This window comes from Gossypium raimondii, chromosome 6 (genome assembly GCF_025698545.1).
Source record: "Gossypium raimondii isolate GPD5lz chromosome 6, ASM2569854v1, whole genome shotgun sequence".
Lineage (NCBI taxonomy): Eukaryota > Viridiplantae > Streptophyta > Magnoliopsida > Malvales > Malvaceae > Gossypium > Gossypium raimondii.
The window spans coordinates 51164770-51186932 of NC_068570.1; the positions used below are offsets into that span (position 1 = coordinate 51164770).

At 34.2% G+C, this 22163-nt stretch overlaps 2 protein-coding genes across 3 annotated transcripts; both read left to right on the forward strand.

Moving 5' to 3' along the window:
* The first annotated feature begins 14129 nt into the window (after window positions 1-14129).
* Window positions 14130-18149, forward strand: LOC105773557 (L-ascorbate oxidase homolog). Its single transcript, XM_012595553.2, has 8 exons — window positions 14130-14479; window positions 14585-14694; window positions 15970-16240; window positions 16353-16455; window positions 16644-16989; window positions 17077-17445; window positions 17528-17606; window positions 17706-18149. The coding sequence occupies exons 1-8, from the start codon at window positions 14342-14344 to the stop codon at window positions 17916-17918; spliced, it is 1629 nt and encodes a 542-aa protein (XP_012451007.1). The 5' UTR covers window positions 14130-14341; the 3' UTR covers window positions 17919-18149.
* A 1303-nt stretch (window positions 18150-19452) lies between these two features.
* Window positions 19453-21248, forward strand: LOC105773558 (myb family transcription factor MPH1). Of its 2 annotated transcripts, none has more exons than XM_012595557.2 (6): window positions 19453-19794; window positions 19872-19948; window positions 20038-20074; window positions 20223-20379; window positions 20527-20647; window positions 20728-21248. In XM_012595557.2, the coding sequence occupies exons 1-6, from the start codon at window positions 19512-19514 to the stop codon at window positions 20932-20934; spliced, it is 882 nt and encodes a 293-aa protein (XP_012451011.1). In that variant the 5' UTR covers window positions 19453-19511; the 3' UTR covers window positions 20935-21248. The 2 variants fall into 2 exon arrangements, with proteins under 2 accessions (XP_012451011.1, XP_012451010.2); XM_012595556.2 differs by having other exon boundaries at window positions 20229-20379.
* Window positions 21249-22163: the final 915 nt, after the last annotated feature.

The following is a 22163-nucleotide window of genomic DNA, read 5'->3' on the forward strand; positions in this document are numbered from 1 at the left end:
CCAAAATTTTAGAAGGAATTACTCGATACTAGTACGCACAAAATTGGTAATTGTGAATCGAAAGATTTTCTTTTTGGAGCTTAACTTTGATTCAGCTATTTTTTTCTTTATTTTGCACTCTTTTGTTCACTTTTTATATATATATATATAACGCACTAACTCACGTAATCTCTTCATTTTCATTTTCACACACAAAGTCAACATAATGTCTCTACCTAACCCTTAATGTCCATGGCTTGACATCAATTACATAGTGCATTTTAAAGATCGGGACAGAGAAGGATTGAGTACTAGACTCGTTTAGGCTCAAGGCTTTGATATTAAGGTTACAAGAAAATGGTACTTGAGGCTCAAAGATATGAGAATTAGGGTACATAGCAAAAGGTAAGCTTTTAGGCTCTAGGCTAGTTCAAACAATGCCTAAGATCTTTCCTAAATCAATCACACAACACCAATTCTATCAAGCATACATATATTTAAATGAACAATTAACAATTCAAATTATTTATGTATAAGGATCTGTATACTTTATTCATCCTATGGTACACGTTATACATTTTCATTTAAGTTATTGCCTCTATTCTATTATGCAAATTAACTTATTGAACTAATTAGTTTACAATTAAGAACTTCAAGTTGTCTAGTATCATTTGAAATTTACAAGTTTGACAATTCCATGTACTTATTCAATATTTACAACTAATGACATAAACACACAAAATAACATAAAATAAGAAAAATAAAACAAATCAAAATATGTGCATCCCCCCACACTTAGACTACACATTGTCCTCAAAATTCACTGCACATAAAACAAACACAGAACAACACAAACAATCAAACAAAATACGAAATATAAAAGCAAAAAAATAAGTCCCCAAAGTAGCGTAGTTTAATAGTTTACATGCCTTACAAATAAATAAAAATAAAATAAAAAATGAGAAAGCATGTAACTATTCTGAAGCAGAGTTTGATTCTAGCTCCACAGGTTGCTTTCCTTTTCCTTTTGTGCTCGAGAACTTGTGAAGTCAACTCAGTCGCTCTTCGAATCCTCCTCAAATGATCCCTCCTCTAATTGGTCGCATGGATGTGAACATTGCGCTTGTTGTGTTCTTACTTTTATTCAGTTTATCATTCCTTGTTTTTTTTTCTCATTTCCTTCCTCATATTCTCATGGCTTCCCATTCCACACATTTCTTGAACCTGAGATCTTTTTGGTTTCACCAGCCAAGTTGGCTTTTCTATCCCATGGTTACCCACACAACATTTTAAGTATGGCTTCACAGCTTCAATCATCTGGGAATCATAATATCACAACTCCGCTAGCTCATCAAGCCATTTTTGAATGCCTTCTAACATATTCTCTATTCTTGATTTTGTTGGATGTATTTGCGGCAACCCTTGCTCTTTCTTATGCCTACGGGTCCATTTGGCTCATTGCTCCTACAAAAGTGCCTGAAATTTCATATATATTGAATCGCCTATCGCATATGTGGTTGGTCGATGAAATGGTTCAAGCGACTCCGTAGGCATTTCCGTCGCTCGGCATAAGCCTGTGACTAGATGTGGGAAGAAAATATCGACTTCATCCCAGATCACACAACACAACATATATTTGTAGATCCATGTCCCTACACAAATGTGTTTTTTATTCTTGGATAAATGGTCGACCATGAAGTTCTAGAAAAAATTCCTTTACTTCAAGAGATATGAACTTCCAATCGCTTTATTCCACGGACTCCGTTGGTATATCATGAGAATCCATCAAACTTAGTCTTTGGGGAGGCATGGTAAAAGAGAAAAAAATACAAATACACAAAATATAAGAAACGACATAAAGATTTAGAACACTAATAGGAAATAATGAAGAAACTGTAGTACTTAGGGAGTGTATTGTTAGGTCTTGTAGAAGCGTTCAACATTCGTTGTTCTAGTCCAACAAAGACAAAAAACAAACCTTAAGAGGAGTTTAAAAAAGATGGTTGAGAATTTTTAAAGGGAACGAGGTGAGGGAATGAAGGGGGGAGGCAGCTAGGGCATAAAAACTTAAGGGTTTGGGGGTTCATTGCGGTTTTTTAAAGTTTAAATTTTTAAAAACATGCGAGTCACCCGTAGGAGATCCATTTTTGTTTTGACCTGACTCGGATATCGTGATACTCCAAAGAGGATATTGTAATACCTACAAAATTTTTAACCCCAATTTTTGAAACTATTGGTGGTGTTGCGATATCCTGAGACGGGTATCGCGACATCACTATGTTGTTCCTAATTCTTACACTTTTCACCTTTCGCTCTCCTTAAATATGCAAAATTAAGGTTATTAACTACAGAAAAAGATGGAATCAAGCAACTAAAGCAAACTAAAGTGACGTAATACAAAATAAGTTGCGGGAATTGAGACCTAGTCTAAACAAGAAAGTTAAAGAAAAGTTTTAATGCACAGGCTACTCATTTAAATATTACTAATTTCTTTTAGAGAAAAATTTAATGAGTAGCTTAGGGTGAGCATTTAAGCCCCAAAAATGGAACTTCCACTAGGTCCTTGAAACTTTGATTCGTTGTTTGTTCATCATCAAGTTGATCTGGGCCTTCTTCAGATAATGAACACATCAAACTTGCCTTGACTTAGGTTATTTTGATTTTGTACATTTCAAGCCAATTCTCACGGAAATAGCATCCACTCCATCATACATTCTGAATGATCATCAAAGTCGGGATCACAAACTCAACTTGTTCTAAGTTCTCAACCTCTATTTGAAAATACATCTGTGAGGGCACTTCCTCGACCGATTTTTCTTATGGGGTTTTTTCTGAAATGTTCGAGAAGTGTGGCAACTCCTCCACATTTACATCACTAGATTCATAGATTTCTTCGATATCACTCGACACCACCTTCAACTTTCCACTCTCTATATCTGGCTGACAATTGACTTTCAAGTCTTGTTGTTTGAAAAGCGTATAAGAGGCCCCCTCTTCAATTTTAATAGTTTTTGATTCGACACACTTTTCCATTAGAACACTTTTCCTAGCTCGGTATTGGACGACTTCTAAAATGAGGTCCAATTGACTCTGTATGGTTTTCAAATTTTCTTGGCATTAAGACATGACATCCTCAAATGCTTTACCCTGAGTGGTTAGTTAGTTACCTTTATTATACGCTTCCCAATACGCTCCCCCATCCTCGTAAAAATTCGAGGAACACGGGTCATACTGGTCGATGTCAGGTGAATACCTTCCCATCCTTGGTAGTCGTTTTCCACCAAACATGCATAACTATACAAGTCATAAGAAGGATCATATCCTTGCCTCCCGTAGGGGTCAAAATCATCCCAGCTAGGTGTTGAAGCACCATTTGCATTAGACATGAACGACTCTTCGGGCCACCTGTAGTTATGATTAAACATGACTTTTAGTCAAGTATCAACACAACAAGACTAAGAGCATTATTAAAATAGGAATAAAAGTTCATATCTATAACCTCGAATTTCATTAATTATCTCCCTAAGTACACGTAATGAAAATGAAAATAGTTCAATCAAACGAGGGAGAGAAATGACCACTTTTCCCTCGATCAACGAGGGAGAGAAATGAATCAACTCTGGGACTAAAATGAATATAAATATCACTACTTTACTTCAAGTGTAACAGGTCAGTTGTAACATGGTGGTTGGTTGATCTCGATTTGGTTCACTAATCCTTAAATTAGGGATCCAAATCGTTTACACTCCTAAAATGGCTCTATATTACTTATTGGTCTCAATTTTACCATATTAGACAAATTAATTTGGATTATCTCTCGATCTCATCGATTAATCTAGGACTAATGAATTGGTGACCAACAAGGTCTCCTCTCAGTCTAACTTGCCTAGATATTCCCTCAAGGTCGTCAATCCTAAGTTTTTTTGTTCATTCAAATTAGTCCAATTTATTACGATTTGGTCGTTTATCTAAAAATCAGTTTACCACATCTCTATCAACCACCCCCTTTTAAAAGTTTAGTTACTCATGCTGAAAATAAAACTAATGAATATGAAAATGAAAAACATGAAAGTCATTAAAGAAAAGCTTAAGAACAATGTAAAAGTTAATATTTTTATGCAAGAAAACTTAAAAGAAATGTAAAGAGAAACATTCAAGAATAAAATCTAAAGAAAAAACATAAAAGGAATAAACATTAACATATTTAAAGTAAAAGAAATCAAAATACATTAAAACTAAAGCTAAAAATGTCTTACAATCAAGGTACATGGATTGAAAGTGCAAATAAACCTAAGCTACAGTAATAACTAACTTAAGTAACACTAAGAACAACTAAAACAATAAGAAAAGTTGTAGAGAAATGTTAAATCCACAACTAAGGAAATAAAAATAAGAAACCCTAGAAGAAATGAAAAAAAAACTAAGAGAAAATTAAAGAAACCCCTAAGCTATAACTACTCCAACGTAGCCTCTTTTTCTTTTAGCCAAATTTTGGCTGATATAGTAGCTATTCTGACCTTATTCTTGTACCAAAAATACCCTTGAATGAGACTTGGGTGTTCTGAACTTATTTTTCGGGTGGACAAATTTTACCCTTTTTGTCAAATTTTGTCCCTTCGCGGTGTAGGTATCGTGATACCAAAGAATATGATATCGCGATAACTTGGGCAGTCTTGAACTTGGGGTGCTTCTTTGTAGGTAGATATCGTGAAACCATTGAAGGGTGGTCTCCAATCTTGGGTCTGTTAGAGGTATCGTGATTCAAAAGTTTGGATATCCTAATAACCTCTCATTTGGCATTGTTCTTTCTTGATTTCAGTCTCCAACACATCCCTACATCACTCAACCATATGTTAGGGCCCCCAATGATATTATTTTCCAATTTGAGTCTCAAAATGAGTAAAAATAAGACATTTACACTTATTAACTTAAAACCTAAAAACTACGAAAAATATGCTACTTTGCTTGAGAGCAAGCTCCTTAAGTGTATCGGAAAAGCCTAATTTGTCATATCAAATTATGGTAGATCAACAATCGAAGAGAAAGTTTTCTCGTAACCGATACCTTTTTTTTTAGTATACCCCTCTGCTACAAGTCTAACCTTATAAGTTTCCACTTTTCCATCCGTATTTCATTACTTCTTGCAAATCCACTTACACTTTAAAGGTTTTACCCTTTTAGTAAGTTTATGAGTTCCCACATTGAGTTCAATTGCATAGAATCCATCTCAACTTTCATAGCTACTTCCCATTGGAATCTGCACTCTACATCACTTCGTTAAATTTGAATGAGTTGTCATCTTCCTGTTTGATAGGCTCAATGTTAAAAACACATTTGCTAGACTGAAAGAACTTAGGCCTACGGGAGACCCTTCGATTACGATGAAGCTCCTTACACTACTAATCGTTTGCAGGTTTAATATTAGGAGTTGGATCTAAAATTCTTACTAGAGGGTTTTGTGTATTTCTCAAAAGTTCCTCGAGTATTTCTTTACTTTGAGGTTTAAATTCGTTCTTGTAACTTTCCTCTAGGAAGGTAGCATGAGTCGACACTATAATTGTTTGCTTTTTTAGATTATAAAAAAACCCGCCCTTCATCTTTTAGGATATCCCACAAACATGCATAATTTTGTCTGTGAATCCAACTTTCTTGCATCTTTGTCCAATACATGGGACAGGCATCCCCAAATCCTAAAATGCTTTAGGTTTGGCTTCCTATGGTGCCATAATTTATATGGAGTTTTAGATGCAGCGTTAGTTGGTATATCATTCAGAATGTAGCAAGTCATGTATAAAGCATATCCCCAAAACATCAATTGAACCATGTCTAACAAAGTTCAATTCCTTCTCTTTGCCACACTATTCTATTATGGATTTTCTAACAAGGTTAATTAGGATAATATCACATTCTCTATAAGGTAACCTAAGAAATCATTCGATAAGTATATCCTACTTCGATTAGATCAACATGTCTTTATGGGTAAACCTACTTGTTTATCCACTTCCATACGAAACTCTTTGAATTGATCAAAAGTTAACTTTTGTGGTGCATTAGGTACACATACCCATATCTGGAATAATCATCTATAAAGGTTACATAATGATTGTATCCACCTCACGTATTGATGTTCATGGGGCCACATACATCAATGTGTACAAGTTCTAAGGGTTTAACAACCCTCATTCTTTTTGAATTAAAAGATCGCTTAGTCACATTACCTTCCAAGCAAGATTCACATTGTAGAATATTAACTTCCTTAAGCAAACTTAAAGTTCCATGTTTCACAAGGCTAGTGATTCTTTCTTGGTTAATATGACCAAGTCCCAAATGCCAAAGGTACGCCTCGTTAGAGTGAGAAATCTTAAGTTCCTTATTCATTGTACATCTTTTGTTTGATAAAATATAGATTATTTGACATCCATCAATTACAAATAATAGTACAATTTCTAAAAATTGTAATGCTATTATTGAAAGAGATAATCAAGTTATCTTTAAATAAACATGCAACAGAAATTAAGTATCTTTTGAAACTTGGTACATAGAAAATATCTTTTAAAATAATATTTCTAAAATTATCAACATAAAAATGTACATATCCAACTGCTTCAGCTGTCATATTTGACCTATTTTTGGTCGACAATGATAAGCTCTTATCTCTAATATCTTTCATTTCCTCGAACCCTTGTAGTGAAACCCACACATGATTAGTGGCCCTAGAACCAATGACCCAGTAGTCTATTGAATCTTCCACTAGGCAAGCTTCTATCTTAAATACTTCCATACCTTTGCCCTTAGTGGCTAGGTAATCCTTCCACTATTTACAGTTTGCCTTGAAGTGTCTTTTTCTTATTATAGAAGGAACATTTAGACTTGGATAAATCTTTAGGCTTCTTGATTCTCTTCCTTTCCTCTTGAGGTGGCCTAGAGGGATTATCTTTGTTTCTTGTAGTGTGTTTCCCTTTCTCTTTCCCTTTAGAAGAATAAGCAACGACTAAGTTTTCTTCTACTTTTTAGACAAATTGACCGCTATTCAACATCAACTTATAGGATTTTAAATTCTTCTTGAGTTGTGTAAGTGTTAGATTCTTGTTCCCAAGGTTATATGTGACATTTAATCTTGTAAAATCCTTGCATAAGCTTTTGAACACCATCGCTATCTGCGTGTTTTGGTCCAAATTGACCTCATTATCTATAGCCTCGGCAAAGTATCCCATAAGAGTAATCATATGGTATTTGACTAGAGTGTCAGGCTTTTGTTCGACATTCATCAAACTAGTTATAGTCGATTATCAAGCCAAGGCTGCTTGGCCTCTAAACATGTCCTCTTGTTTTTCTAAAATCGCTTTGGTAGTCTTTCAACTCTCTAGTTGCTTATAAAGGGTGTTGGTCACACTTGCCAGCATATAGCAACAAGCTATCCAATTAGACTCCTCTCAATATTTTCTAGCTTTAGATTGAGTGGCCGAAAGACATTTATTATGAAATTTTTTTTTGAGTTTCTCATAGCTTAGGACAATCATGAGGTTTCTTTTCTATTCCTTATAGTTATTTCTATTTAGTTTGTTCGCAATGAGAATGTTTAATAAGAGAGTAGGTGTCATTTTTAAACTAAAAATAAAATATCCATTCATTAATATCTTTGTATTAAGAAAATATTTTGAAAATATTTTGCGAGAAATGATACACATTAAGGTGATGCATGCGTCTTGCATTAAACATTGAAAACATTTTTAAGTCTTTGCAACGATGATATCTACACCCATTGAATTGAGTCACTGTGAGGCAATCTCAATCTACTAGTAAGAACATAGATTTCCATCCAATTAATGTATGAACCTAATTCCTTATGTATTCACATGTACTAATAACCGTTTAACATTTGACTATCATTCTAGCTTAAGTAGAATAGCTTCGTAAGAAGTTACTTAACTAGAAGATCTTAAATGTATAATCATCAACTCAACACTTATCACATCATATACCACAAATGAGTAATCATGGGGCAATCTCACTGAGTGACATGCAGTGACTAGTTGTCCTCTTTGAACAAAAACTTATTGTTATATTGCATGATAATACCTACAACGTGGTTGGCCAACTATCATACAATTATAAGATAATTCTTCTTACTTTCAGGAAATCCCCTCCGTGAGGTCCACATGGCAATCCTACCGTGGGATAGTTAAACTGTTATACCATTACAAGAGATCATTGATGGAGGCCGTAGGTCTTGTTTAGAGACCTTCTCCCACTCAATCTTTTAAAAAGCATGTAAGGTTTTTAATGTTCAATTTCAATAATGAATGATTAATAAATGCATGACAAATACATGTGGCATTCTTTCCTTTAACTATATGACATGCTTATCATACATATGCATGAACATATATTTGTAGTCAAATAAATCTTATCATGCTATCATAAATAAAAGCATAAAATTTAAATGACTCTGACCAACCAAAGTTTTCATGATTTCATCCTAGAAAAATAATAAAATTCTAAAAGTCACCCCAAAACATACTTTGGGTCTCTAGTTTGCCACCACGAACTTCTGTTGTCGCACCAGTTCATATCGCTGTCATCATTGTTACGTTGCTGTTGTCACTATTGACCATCACCGGGCTGCCTTCATTCAACCACCACCAGATTGTTAATGACCATCGTCCCTAGTATCATCGAGCCATCGCCGACCACCTTTGTCGGCCTCCGCCGGGCCGTCACTGACTATCGCTAGCCACTGTCGACCGTCGTTGACCACCGCTGTCGGCCATTCGGGCTCCATCAAAAGTAATGGTTACATAAGACTTATGTATGTTTCTGACTTACATAAATTATTCCAAAATAATAAAACCAATAAATCATGTGTAGAGATGATAGTCCACGATCTAACTACATACCCAAAATTAATAATAATTAAACCAAATTTCTAAGAATCACAACTTTTCAAAATTACTTTATCATATATAATAACATACATTCATTCTCATAAATATCCCTAAACATGCTGATAATTACAAGAATGCCACATTTTATAAAAATTAATCGCATGAAGAAGAGAGAAAATTTTAGTATCGTTTATACTATAAGCATAGTACAACTTAGTTCCAATACCAATTGTTAAAAGCAATATAGTTTGAAAATGATTTTCTTATACAACAAAAATTAAAATTTTAAAATCGAGCAGTTTATAATATTTATAGTAATAAACATTCTCAAAATCGCACTTGTATTTTGGGCTATATGGATTATAAATGTTCCTAGCTTTCAACCAAATGACCTTCTTCACTATTCTTGTACCACGAACTGCTTTGAGTGTTTGAGTGTGGGCTCAAATACTTTTGAATCAAACACAGAACTAAAAATTATTTCCTTTTCTTTTGGTGGGAAAGTAAAACTTTATCTCAAATAAAAATCGGTAGAATTGTTATTTGTAGAAAATATAATTTATTCTAATAAATAAATTTCTACTACTTTCTAGCAGAATAGCAATATTAAAAACTTATAAGAGACTTGTGTTTCTCCCTTTTCTAAAGTCTATTTTAAAGCCTACCAGTGTCATCATTTATAATGAGAGTTAAGAGAATCTTGGTAGAACTAGAGCTCAAATAATATTCATTTAATAGAAAAAAAAATCCTAACACTCCATAATATTTAGGAGAGAAAGGTGACAATATTAGGGTTTGTCATCCCTTGTTTTCATTAGGAGGAATTAGATTTTGTTGTATTATGTTCAATTATATGTGCTTATTAAACTTTTAACTCAACATTTTATAATTTAATTCAACTCAATACATGTTTTTTCTATTTCCTTAAATAAATATGATTTGTTAAATTAATTTAAATTAAATAATTTTCTCAACTAAATTCTAATTTCATTAAAATAATGACAACTTTATCATAAAAAATCTATAATAAAATATATTTAAATTTTCTACAGTCAACGGATTGACAATGGCCAATTAATTTAAATCTATTTTGAAATTCAATTAATTAATAATTAATTAATAATTTGAAAAACCATAAATTAATTTTCAGGTCCTTTCCATACTTGGTGAAAACCACATTCATTTCCAAATGTAACCCATTTCTCTAACTTTATTTGATTCAACATGCAATTCATTTCTGGTTTTAACGAGCTAGCGGTGGTACCGTTTGGAAATGTGTGTTTAAGGCTTAAATGATTTATAATTAAGTTCCAACTTTTCGCTTATTAATTATAAACTCATTTAATCACAAAGTCATTCCACTATAATATCATGAATGAGCCCTCTCTAATGATATACCATTACGAAAGCTACTCAATCAGTGCTCGTCCAATGACCTTGTCATAATTGTGTTACCCTCACAGACTATCCTTAATCTCTTTGGGATAAATTTGTTCTTCCAATATTATCATGTTTTATCTCATGGTAACCATTACATCTTCCTTCATGAAAAGTCAGTTACTATCATATAATAATTAAGTCATTCGTCACAAAGACAAACGACTTGTGACCACGTTTACTTTTCATTTATCATGTAGTGCCAATAAGAGGATATCATTTACCCATGTCTTGGGATATGGATTCCAATATTGTGAATGATGCTACATACTGCAGAAGTCGTATACCCAACACACCAGCTTTCGACACCTTATCTATCTGAACTCAAGCTTTTATTTACATCAAAGTATACAAGCCATGCATACATACTCCATCACCTACTCGGGATTAAGGTATGTCACACTATGAACGCCACATGTGAATAAATTCATAAATGGATTCAGGATTTATTTTTCTTAGGTCCAGTCTGATATATTGTCAGTCCAATCAGTTACATATATTTCTTTATCTTTTAGGAGTCATTTGCTCTGATTCCCAAGATAAAACATCTCCCCAATTAGACTTGATAAACGATATATTAGTCTTTCACTCGGTTTACTCATTTCTAATGAGACTAAAGACATGTTTATCATCTTATTTAAGAGTTGGGGGGCTACAGGTAATTCTAGGCATTGTATCGGAAAGCAAAGACTAGGGATCGTGATGCTACACTCATATGAAAATAAGTAAATAAAAAAAAAACTACTCAAATAAAATAAGATAAATTATACCATAGGTCACTCTACAATAATGCCATTATTATTTTGGTCATTTAAAAAAAAAGATTATTATTGTGACATTTTTTAATTTTTGATTAAAGTCAGAAAACTCGTTATATTAATCCAAAACATTTTATTTATTTATTTACAATATAAGAATTTCCTTTCCTCATAACCATTTAACACCCACAATAAAAATCAACAATCTCCATCACCGACCATAACAATCACCATCCCTTGCTATTCATTTTACGTAATTGCTTCTCCAACATGGGTGATGCAATTATGAAATCCGAAAAAACATCACCTTTGTACTTGGCATGACAACGGCCGGATCTTAAGTAAACTACAACTAAAATGATGGGTAGACTTAATTTGAACAATGTCAGACTCAATTAATATGCGATTTAGATAAAATGAAGTAAAGAACAACTAAAAAGTGAATTCATGTTTGGATACAATCAACTTGATTGCTACGGAAAGAAAAAAAAAAGCACCACGAAATAGTTCATAGCTTCAAGGTGATGCATTTTGCAGGTGCATATAAAATTTGCAATTCAAGAAAACAGAGTCATGTTGGAGGTGATGGGGAGGGCCATCAACATCAGAGCCATTAAGAGACTTAGAGGGCCAAGGTTTGAGACTTTCTAATTTTTCTTCATATTATGTATTAAAAATATGAAAAGATTAAGCCAAATTTGAGAGTAAAAAATTCGAATTTCTACCGTTTCTTTCATTTTTTCATCTTGTCTTATTTTCTTGACTATTGCAGAGTTAAACAAATTTTGAGCTTACCATCTATATACTGACATTTTCATCGGTTAAATGATATATCCTCAACCTACCAGTGTGTTATTTTTAATGGAAAAGAGGTATTTAGATGTCTCGATAGTTTATTAGTAGAATTTGAGAAATCAATTTGCACGTAAAAGTTTAATATTTTTAGATGCTAGTTACTTATATGCTTTTTCATTTATTTATTTGCTTTTTAGTCATATGTATGACTTGTTCCGCTTTCTTTCACTTGTTTTCGATGAAGTCTCCTCATTTTTGAAATTCTTATTGTTACACGATATTTCTGTTATTTTAATTTTTTTTATAATTTTATAAAATTAAATTTCAGGATTGCAAAAATGAAAAAGTAAAACAATTGATATTTTTTAAAGAGAAAAGTAATGATACTTGTAATGTTAGTCGACCAAACGGTGAATCGAACCGAATCGAAATTTATATATCTTTTGTTAAAATAAGTATAAAATATGTCAAAATAAATAAATTTATAATGTTTATTTAATCGAATTAACTGAACTAGTAATAGCCTAATACATATAATACATAATATTATTTATTAAGTTCAGTTAATTCGGTTAATTATTCGATTTTAAACTGAATTAACGGTTAATTGAAATTTTAAAAAAAATTTAACCGAACGATTAGTTCGGTCGATAAATTCAAGTTTCACCCCAACCATCGAATTTTAGCTAGGTCTCCGTGATTAGGATACAGGGTCCGCCACTGATTTTAAAGCATATATTAGAACATATTATGCTCAGCAAATTAAGCAAGATTATAACATAGAATATAAACCTCATTAAGATTAAAAAAAGAAAAAGTTGGAGAAAGACGATACTCTGTTTTTGAAAACTAAAACAGAGCAACTTTTGCGCATTATTTATAGCAAACTTGACACCATCTTGAGCATCCAGATTTTAACATGCGTTGCAAATAAATCAAAAAAACTATTTTAAACTAACTATAGAAAAATCACTAATTCTAATCCAAAGTTAAAAAAATACTAGGTGAGGCAGTAATCAATTTAAACAATTAAGTAATTAAATTTTTGTATGAACTGTGAAGAATGACAAATAGAGATAACTTAGAGTCAGAGTCTGATATTTTTTTTCACATGCTTTTCCAGTCTTTTAAATAAATTTTTATTTCATGAATTACGAGAGGAAAATAAATTCTTAACAAAATGCGATTTGAACCCAATCACACCGAACACCCTAATCATCTGTACAAATATATAACTTTTAATCTAGTGTTACGACTATAAAAAAAACCACTCCTCGTCTGCTTCTGCATGACCGCACATCTTTTGAAGTTATCTCTCACCATCTCCATTACCACTTCGGACTTTCGATGGGGAGCCGGGTTTATTTTCTGTAAGACGCATTCATTAACTTTTTTCTACTTCCTTTAAGCCTTAATATCCATTTCTCTCCTCATATAGATGTTAAGTGCATGGATATTATCTCCGTTTTCAATAAAGGACAGTATAATCCCGGAGCTTTTACATATTGTTTGGTTTCCCCAATCCCTGTAGGTGCACCAAAGCTATGGGGTGATCTAATTCAACTGCAGTGGCCTCGCCTCATTGTTGGATCTTATGCTTTGCCATTTGTTGATTAAAGAATACCACCCATCAACATTCTGCAACTGCAATAATAGTGAACCACTCTCAAAGCAGCCAACCTGGCCGTTGGATGGAACCCCGTGATATAGTTCTTTTTCTTCCTAGGTTGTCACCATGTGAAAGGTATTGGATGTTTCAACCATTTTTCTCGCCGTATTGTTCGCCGATATATTTTATTCATCACAGAGTATTGCACGAAGTAATCTAAACATGAAAGTTCTTTAATCTAATAATGGTTCTTTCTTTGACCATTTTCTCCAGTCTGTTAATGGTGCCTTTGCAATGGAAAATGGAAGACGGCATCAGTATCAAAACACAGCAGTCTTGTTCGCTACCAAATTCGGACAATGGGCACATGAAATTAGGCAAGTCCAAGCTTTGCACGTGATTGGGGTTGATTCCTGTCTTGTTGCTTAGACTTGACAGCCTTTACTTACAATGTTCCATAAATCACAAGCTCGTTTTATCAGTTCTGAAGGGGCTAATATCAAGCGGCTACTGACGGTCCCACCATATGAACTCGACCCATGTGATGCTAAATAGGGACACGATTAAGCTGGGACCACCGCTTCTCACTAGATTCAATTGCATTCAATTGGAACCCACTGACAGCTATTATGCAATGTGATCTTATAAAAAAACGCTTTTTTTCACTTGCATACAAAAGAGACCTCTGCTTTTGCCTCCATACTAATTCTAAGAACCCCGAATAAACTGAGGGAAAGAAAGATTTAAAAAGGATACAACAATGGTGCCTTAAACTTTTTATAGATCTGTGTTTTATCTAACATTTTGCAAAAACAAGGATTCCTGTTTTTTCCTGTTTTTCTTTTTGTATCCTAAAGTAAGTAAACGAAGTCAACAAAATGGGAGACAGCAAGCTTATCCTTTGTTGCTTCATTGCTTGCATTTTGTTCCTCGGCGTTAATGGAGAAAACCCTTATCGTTATATCACTTGGAAAGTCACCTACGGTGATATTTACCCTCTTGGAGTTAAGCAACAGGTACTTTCTTTCTTCTTTTCTGGGTTTCTTTTTTTGGTTTCTAAAAGCTACTTGTTTAGCAAGTGTTTGAGTAATGGATTGGAATGTGGAAAAACTGTATTGCAGGGGATCTTAATAAATGGGCAGTTTCCAGGGCCTCATATCGATGCAGTTACTAATGACAACTTGATTATCAGTGTTTATAACTACTTAAATGAACCATTCCTTATCTCTTGGTAATCATGCTAACATTCCTTTATTTATGCTTACTTTTTGTTCATCATTTACTTAATGTTGGTTCGGAAGACAAGGTAAAAGTAGAAAAGAACATATAAAATCTTGAAAGCTTAGCATTAGCTCAAAATGCAGCTTTCATTTTAAGATAATGTGTGCTCTTTTGGTTTCATCATTGTATATAGTTAGATAACTACAGCTTAGTGGGAAAGTTTTTGAGTTTCTTAGATCTGAAGGTAAATGCTTGAACAGTAGACAATTTTTCCATCGGTAGACATTTGCATTTATGACTACTATTTTTAGTAAGATCTCAACTAATGCTAAATTTGATAACAATGAAAACCTTATAAGCTACTTCTCAATTTGGTACGTGAGTATATCCCTAGTTTTTATCCTTGATCCTTTATACTTCTCAATTTGTTGGTTCTTATTTCATAGACTATCTTGCAGGGGCAGAATCAGAACAAAATTTTAGGGTTCGAAATTAAATTATCATTTTTACGATAGTAAAAATGCAATTTAGCCATTTTAATAGCCTATATCTTTATAACTTTTAAATGATTAAATCAAATTTTTTATTTTTAAGGGGGGCAAAGTGCAATTTTACCTTTACTAATTTAAAATTTTAAAAATTGTAAAGGCTCTAAATGAAAAATTTTCCATTTTAGGGACCGGCCCCTTAGTTACGCCCCTACTATCTTGGAAAGACCCTAACAATATGGATCATTTTCATGGTTAAATGATTATTAAATCCAAGTTTTATAACGAATAACTCTTTCATGGACTCAATGGGTTCATAGTTTTATGATAATTCAGTTAGTGCATCTGCTGCATCTAACATCTGTGGAGATTCATGTTTAAAATATTAAAAGATGAATAAAAATAATTAACAATGTCTGCCTAGTTACGGCAGAGCTGGTTGCAGTAAATTATTTAAATGCATGTGCTTGCCTATAGAATAATAAAAGATGTGTCCTTAATTATGTTTACCAGGACGGTATCAGACCTCGGGTTTAGGCCTAGTTTTAATTAAAGCTGTGAATTTTACAAATTACTTTAATAAAGCTTGGGAACTTTGCATATTATTGATCATTCAAAATGTTTATTTTGTACTTTCCATAGTTTATGTTGTACTTATTAGTGACTGATCCAACTATCCATTATCTACCTATTTGGTATGCATGTACTTAAATGTTTATGAAATAAATTGAAACGGTTTTTGGATGTCGCAATTGATGTGAAATTTGACAGTCATCTCCTGTTTTTTGGGTCCGCAGGAACGGTGTGCAGCAAAGGAGGAACTCATGGCAGGATGGAGTTTCTGGCACAAACTGTCCAATTCGACCAGGGAAAAACTTCACTTACGTTCTCCAAGTGAAAGATCAGATTGGTAGCTTTTACTACTTCCCATCACTTTTATTCCATAAGGCTGCCGGAGGGTACGGTGCTATCAGAATCTGGAGCCGCCCCAAGATCCCTGTACCTTTCCCTAGTCCTGCTGGGGATTTCACTGTACTGGCTGGGGACTGGTATAAGACAAATCACTATGTAAGAATTGTGTTTCTGCATCTGTTATAATAACATGATATACCATATAAGTAGGGGGCTGGAGCTGTAATCAATGTTCTACACACCGACTAATCCCTCATTGTTTCTTAAGGTATTGAGACGTCTCTTGGACAGTGGTCATAACCTTCCCTTCCCCGATGGACTTCTCATCAATGGTCGAGGGTGGAATGGATACACATTCACTGTTGATCCAGGTGAGCAATAGCCAACTTGCTAGTCTCTGTCCCATCGGTTGCTCGAATCTGTTGTTTGTTCAATAAACCTGATCAATACTGTTTTATGCAGTTCATGGATATGTTTAGGCCATTCTCGCTTAACCTTAGCTTTTAAATTTTACGCAATGCGAGTTGTTTGTGACATTGGACATTGTTTTTGAACTCAGGTAGGACATACCGGTTTAGGGTATCGAATGTTGGGCTCACAACTTCAATTAACTTCAGGATCCAGGGGCACAAGCTGAAACTTATAGAAGTTGAAGGATCACATACGCTTCAGAACACCTACACTTCTTTCGATATCCATCTTGGGCAGTCATGTTCTTTCTTGGTAACTGCTGATCAGATTCCACAGGACTACTATGTTGTTGCCTCTACACGCTTCACTCGTCGTGTGCTCACAACAACTGCTGTTCTTCACTACAGCAATTCGAAAAGGGGAGTTTCTGGTCCAGTGCCTGGGGCTCCCACTATACAAATTGCTCCATCAGTCATGCAGGCCAGATCGATACGGTACTTATCTTATGGAACTCTTTTCAGAAGCTAATAATTGAAACCATTTAAAAGTGGCTATCAAGCTGATAGTTTTTCTTCTACCAGTTGGAACCTAACAGCTAGTGGACCTAGACCTAATCCCCAAGGCTCTTACCATTATGGATTGATCACTCCAAGCCGCACTATCATGCTCTCAAACTCTGCACCTTATATTAATGGAAAGCAGAGGTATGCTGTCAATGGTGTCTCATATGTTCCAGCGGATACTCCATTAAAAATTGCAGATTACTTCAAGATTCCCGGAGTCTTCAATCTTGGAAGCATTCCTACTTGGCCCCCTTCAGGAAATAATGCCTACTTTCAGACCTCTGTCATGGCAGCCAACTTCCGAGAATATGTTGAGATTGTATTTCAAAATTGGGAGGACACTGTGCAGTCATGGCATATTGATGGCTATTCCTTCTTTGTTGTAGGGTAAGGTTTTCAATACTAATGCTCTAGGTTCAATTTTCTATGTAAGGATCCGATTCACGTGTTTAAAATGTTGGTTGATCAGGATGAATGGAGGTCAATGGACACCTGCTAGTCGATCAAGCTACAATTTGAGAGACACGGTAGCCCGCTGCACCACTCAGGTATTGCTGTTATTCCGTCAATGCGCATGAGATGTGATCAATTATAGAGATTGTAGGAGCACCAGTTCTAAGTCTAGATTTTTTTTCGAGCAAATGCAGGTGTATCCCAGGTCATGGACTGCAATCTACATGGCTTTAGACAACGTGGGAATGTGGAATATACGGTCCGAGAACTGGGCCAGGCAATATTTAGGCCAGCAGTTTTATCTCAGGGTTTACTCCCCTGCAAATTCATGGAGAGATGAATTACCAATCCCGAAGAACGCCCTTCTCTGTGGCCGGGCTAGAGGTCGCCATACAAGGCCTTTCTGAATTAGCTAACAAGAATAATAATGTCACGAGAGGGTGACATGTCGCAAGCTTGGAAATATGAAGAGCAAAATTAGATTGTTAATTGCGGATTATTAGAGGTCAACTTGAGCTTTTTGAACCAATTTCTTTCTTGGCCTTGTGTTCCTAGAACAACTTTGTTGTTTTTATGATAACAGGATTGGCATTCAATTTATATATATTATGATAAATTAATCGTCCCTTATCGAATAATTGAAACCTCTGCTTTAGACTTTGAGTCTCCTTGATTCAGACAAAGCTTACGACATCAAGAAACACTTGTCCATGATTCTGGCAAATTCCATCAAGAGGAATATTCCTCAATTTGAAACCGTCTCCTTTAAGTTGCACTTCTTCAAACCCCCAGTTAGAGGTGCCACAAACCGACAGAAGTAGTTTCAACCATTGTTGGCAATCGAGATTGCTCACCACACCCATAGCTTAACAATGTGAGCATCAATGGTGACGTTTTAGGCATTGGACGTGGCCACTGCATGAGAAACAAAAGCCAGCTGGGAAAAGAGAAAAAAGAAAGCTTGCGTAGCCACCCCCACACACGTTATCGGCTTATTGTTGATTGTTGAAATCATCACTCGATCGGTTAGTGTGAACATTGGCATGTTCTTACATATATGAAACTGTCCATGTTTTAGTGTTTGAAGAAAGAAATCAACAAAAGCATATATTTTAGATATATTTTTTTGTAAAGTGATGATGGCCGGAATAAAGGGAACTATCCTGTTTTGAGGAATGAGGGAGGATTGAACATGTTTCTTGTAGGAACTGCAAATCAGCAAAATGCTTAGGTCATTACATGTCAATGGCTCCATGTTTTACTTTGGGCTATTTTTAACGTTTGTCTCTGTTTGTTTTGTAGTGAAAGTGTGAAACCTTTTTTTTTTTTTTTTTGTTATAACGTTTACCTTTGCTAATTTTTTTTCTTTGCAACTTTTAACTGTAAATTTTGCAGATACTCCTACAACAATTAATGAAAAATAGTCAAGATTATTTCTAAGAATTTGGCTAATAAATGAAGTCAACAGCTGCATTTATGTTCTTCAACTGGAAATAAAAAGGAAAAAGAAAAATGAAGAAGAATGAATGTCAGGAAATACATGACCCAAAAGAATAACTTCAATTTCAAAGTTCAAACCATGATATCATCAGGAACTTTGGGTAGAAAAGTTTTCATCTTTTCATCATTTTGGGTTCTTGTTTTTCACCCAATCAATCGATTTTCTTTTTTGGCCTGAATCAATCAATCAAGTTTCATGAACCAAATTGCGAAGTTTTTTTTTATTTTTTTTATTCTATTTTTTCTAAATTTTGATGAAGAAAGTGAGTCTGAAATTCCGTGTCCAAATTTCCTTTTTCTAATCGAACCTCCAATAGACTAAAACTGGCCTCTTAAAGAGTGTAAGAAAAGCTGCGGAAGAAGACAAAATCCATGCAACAGAGTCTTCACTAGTATTTATTCTCTTTTTTGTTTCAACTTTCACTAAAACACCCACCTCTCTTTTTTTCTCTCTCGTCTCTTTCTCGTTGTTTATATTGTCTGATAATCTTAGGCACAATATGAAGAGAGTTGATGTTGATAGTTGTTGGCTTAAAGGGTGTTGTTCTTCATCTTCTTCCCTCGACGACAGCGGTGGAATCAGCGTTTATTCACCGTCACCATCGATGATGAGAGTTATGAGGCGATGCCACCATAAGGACGATAATCTGCAGCTGCCTGAAATAAGCTTGAAATCGCCAATCGTAAGGCCTTATGTTAGATCAAAAATGCCTCGTTTAAGATGGACACCTGATCTTCACCAATGCTTTGTGCATGCAGTTGAACGCTTAGGTGGAGAAGACAGTAAGCTACCTTGTAATATTTTATTAACCCTTTTTCCAACACCTTTCAGTTTTTCATTATGGTTTTCAACTATATAGGGGCTACCCCAAAGATGGTTTTACAGATAATGGATGTGAAAGGACTAACAATCTCCCATGTTAAGAGCCATCTCCAGGTTTTGATCAAATACTACAAATATCTATATTGTTTGAAAAGAATTCTGGGTTTGTATTTTTCAATTTTTGGTTTGCCATGTATGAACAGATGTATAGGAGCACCAAGCATGAACAGATGATACAAGGTATACATGAGAAAACTAATATGTTACTAGTGCATGCTCTTTAATTTACTTCTATCCAACTTAAAGTGCATGGAATATAAAACTTTTCTAATCCCAGTTGCCAATATCTTGAATTATTATGAAATATGTGTTTGTATGGTTATGTAAGTTACAGAAGCAGCTACTGCATCAAGGAGAAACGAGAAGGTATCAGAACTGATGAACTGCCCACAAAATCAACAGTTTAAGGATCAAGTGAGACCCTATAACCTAGGCCTCGGAATTGAAGGGATGCCTTCATTTACCATCTTTCGGCAGCCACAATGGTATATATATCTATATGTATATCTACATCTATATCTATATCCAGTGTTGCTATATTTGCACTTAATTCTTAGAAGCCAAAAAAAAAGGGTGTCTTTGAATCTTCCCTCTGAAAATGTTTATATTGAGACCTTCCTCCATATATGCAGGAATGGAAACAAAGTGAGTAACCAGTTATCATACAGGGAATTAACAAATAAAGGATCCGAGCAAAGATCAAGTACTTCATATATAATCTTCAAGGATTTACTCAAAAGTTGCACCATCCCAGTAATGATCTCTCTCTCTTTCTCTTTCCTTCCTTTTGTTCATATATAGATTGATCTAATTGAAGGGTTTCGGTCCTACAGGAGAATCGTGAAAAGCTAAACGTGGGACAACATGGTGGTGCAGATTGGAAATGCAATCATCAAAGATTGGTTCACTTAGGGGATCATAGTCAAGCATCTGATAGTTCAATTCTTCGGTCGCTTAACTCAAAACTTTCCCAGAAAATGTCGAGGCGTGGCAAAGCTGAGGGCCTCAATGATGTCTCTTTAGAACTCACTCTTGCTTGAAACTATGCATATAAAAGAACGTAACATAACCAGTGTGGAATATCAAAAAGATTCTGTCTTGTTACGCTGTTTTGTTGGCTAAATTTCTTAAGTCTACAATTCTACGTACTTATCCTTACCTGCGATAAGATCATTTGACTCCGATATTTATTCACTCGAATACTAACCATTGCACGAGACAAAGGCTTAACAGTATAGCTACCTCCAATTATGACGAAGGTGACCAAAGGCCTAAATGCATAGGGTGATAAGCCAAGCTTGATTCACGTGTGCCAGTTGCACTGTGGGCTGTGGCTCGACCACACTGTAGAAACTTTTTTCTGTTTGTGGGTTAGGTTGATGATTGAAATTTCAAGTCTTTCTTGAGTCAATAGAAAGTTTGGTAGACAAAGCACTCGCAAACTAATCCCTGTCAGCTTTAACAAAGGAAATTTGTGCAATGTTACACTTTAAGAAAAGAATTTAGGTTAGAATTTTGAAGATAATATTATTAAAAAGTGTGGTTAAGAATTTTAAAATAATTAATTAATCATTAATGATGTCATAATCATAAAAATAAGTCATGTTAAAATCAAGTGACTCGAATCTTTATTTAAATAAAATACAGTGGTAAAATAAAATAAAAATATAATCTATATAGAACTACACTTCTTTTATTTTATTTTAGAATAAGGTTTTTAAACCTTTGATATTGATTAGAATGATGTGTTTCAATCTTATTACTCCTATTAGAATATTGCTTTACAAGCCTATAAATAGATATAGTCTACTCCTCTTGTAATGATTCGAATTCAACATAGTAAATTTTATTTTCCTCTTCCTTTGATTTTTTCTCAAAAGGATTTCCACGTAAAAATCTGTGTGTTTTTTACAAGCCATTTCAAGTATCGGCAAATAACACATTTTTAAGATATAATGATAAATTTAGTCCAAACGTTTACTTATTTGTTAATTTTGACACATGTTCTTCTTTCGGGGTCTTTTGGTCCTCAACTTCTAAAATTTAATCAATTTTCTTTCTTTTGAATGGAAAAATTAACTAAACTGTTAAAATTTTACTCGTGTTGACGTGACAGCTCACATGGTATTTATCCATGTTAAAAAAATAAACTGTTAAAAAAGTTAATAAAAACCTTTAGAAAATTTATCTATGTTAGTAGTGAAGTATACATAAAATACCAAGTGAGCTGACATGTCAATATCATTAAATTTTTAGCATTTTGGTCAGT